The 1,762-nt window shown below is 44.2% G+C and overlaps 1 protein-coding gene across 1 annotated transcript in view; it reads right to left on the reverse strand.

Moving 5' to 3' along the window:
- The window catches only part of LOC101646510 (rho GTPase-activating protein 11A), a 96,652-nt gene that overhangs the window by 5,379 nt on the left and 89,511 nt on the right, over window positions 1–1,762 (reverse strand). The window contains exon 12 of the mRNA XM_045287671.1: window positions 1,361–1,476. Coding sequence (XP_045143606.1) covers window positions 1,361–1,476 — 116 coding nt within the window. The remainder of the gene's footprint in view (window positions 1–1,360; window positions 1,477–1,762) is intronic.

The raw sequence follows: 1,762 nt of genomic DNA on the forward strand, positions 1-1,762 counted from the left end.
GGCTGATGGAAGATGCTCAGAAAATGAACATGGTCATTAATGAGGAAGGGCGTCTTGCTTTAACACAGCATAAATGGAAAGCAGGTAGCCTGAGACTTCAACATTCCCACTAACATAAGAAGCAGTGCCATCTACCAATCACGAACAGAGAAGGAATTGTGGGCTTTGGTAGGTTTATCATTCATTCACTCATTTCAGAGACTACTCATGTTATTTGTGAACTAACACTCCTAAGTATTTTCCCACTTTGCTCACATGGCTTGAGAATTTCATTGCATAGACACAGGAGACAGGCCCAACCACAAGAACACAGATGCATCCCCATTCCATTTTGATCTTGCTTGGTTCATTGCTCCAGCATGTCAGAGTCTTATTGAATCCCAACTCTGTCATCCGGTGCCGTGCCTTCCAACTTGATGCCCTCCTCTGAGAATCCACTAAGTACATGCTCCATGCTTTTATGTAAACATTGATAAAAATGTGGACTGGGATAAGACATGTAGCATGGCACATGAAATCTCCCTCCTTGTGGACAGCGGCTCTGTAAACCCTGTGGGTGATTTATGATCACCCAGGCTGTATCTCTTTGCCTCTTCCAATTAGAAGGCAATCACGAAAGATCTTGTCCAATGTTTAGCTGCAGAACAAGTGCACATGCTCAGTACAAGTGCACGTGCTCAGTACAAGTGCACATGCTCAGTACAAGTGCACAGGCTCACACCCATTCCCTTTTCAAGCTGCCAAGTAAGGGAACAACTTTGGCAAATGAAAGAACACAAGTGGACCAGCATGGCTTGTTTTTTTAGCAAGCCTATTCTAAGTGGTCATGTTTCTCTTTCCAAGTTCTTATAAACAACCCCCAAAACTGACAGCCATAGACTCTTGCCTGGGACAGAGAGCAAGTTCGTTAGTACATATTTGGAAAACGTCTTCCTCTTTTGGGAAAGTAGAATGAGGTCTGTTTCTAAAGTCCTGGCATTTCTTTCTTTGATTCTGCCGAGATCTCCTCCCCTGGGTCTATAGATCAAATTTTCAAATGCTCTCGGTAACTTTTACTTTTAAAAAGAGCCATATTTTTAGATAGAATCCTACATACGAGTTTCAAGAGACACTGGGGAGGCTTGAGACCATGTTACAATACAGGCTGTAGACTAGATGGGTGTAGAAGCCTCTGGAGACTGTAGCTGACGAAGATGGTGCAGCCTGCTCTTCATATACATAAAGTCCTTCTCAGCCAGAGATTTCTAAAAATTCAGCTCCTAATTTTTTTCTCTTTCCCCACCCATACTGGGCATCACTGCCTTCAGTACCTTCCACATGCTAGAGTGTAGGATCGACTGGTAATTAGAATTGGACTTACCCACTTGCCCAAGCCTGGGTAGTCATGCTCTGGGTCAAAAAGGTGCTGGTGCAACTGGAATTCTCGACTGAACTCGGCTGTATCAGGGGTGTTTTCCAGGCATCCATCATCATTTACTGAAAATAACCAAAAGGTTTTGAGAAATGGCCAGGGCATTTATCTTTATTATCAGAGTTAGTTTATTTTAAACAACTAGGCTCCCAAAGGTCGGAATCCATTCACAGCAGCTGATGTAACTCCTTCTTTCTGGAGCTCGTCTCCCTATTGGATGGGACTGCTTATCCCAAACCCCCATTCCTCCTCCTACCTGAGGCAGAGATGGGGCTACTTACCAAGCCCATTTCCCTTTACCTCCTTAACACACCAGGAGACCAATTTCTCAGCCGGAGACCAGGGTATCCT

Source organism: Echinops telfairi, unplaced genomic scaffold, assembly GCF_000313985.2.
Source record: "Echinops telfairi isolate 266 unplaced genomic scaffold, ASM31398v2 ScPeMD7_18;HRSCAF=68, whole genome shotgun sequence".
NCBI lineage: Eukaryota > Metazoa > Chordata > Mammalia > Afrosoricida > Tenrecidae > Echinops > Echinops telfairi.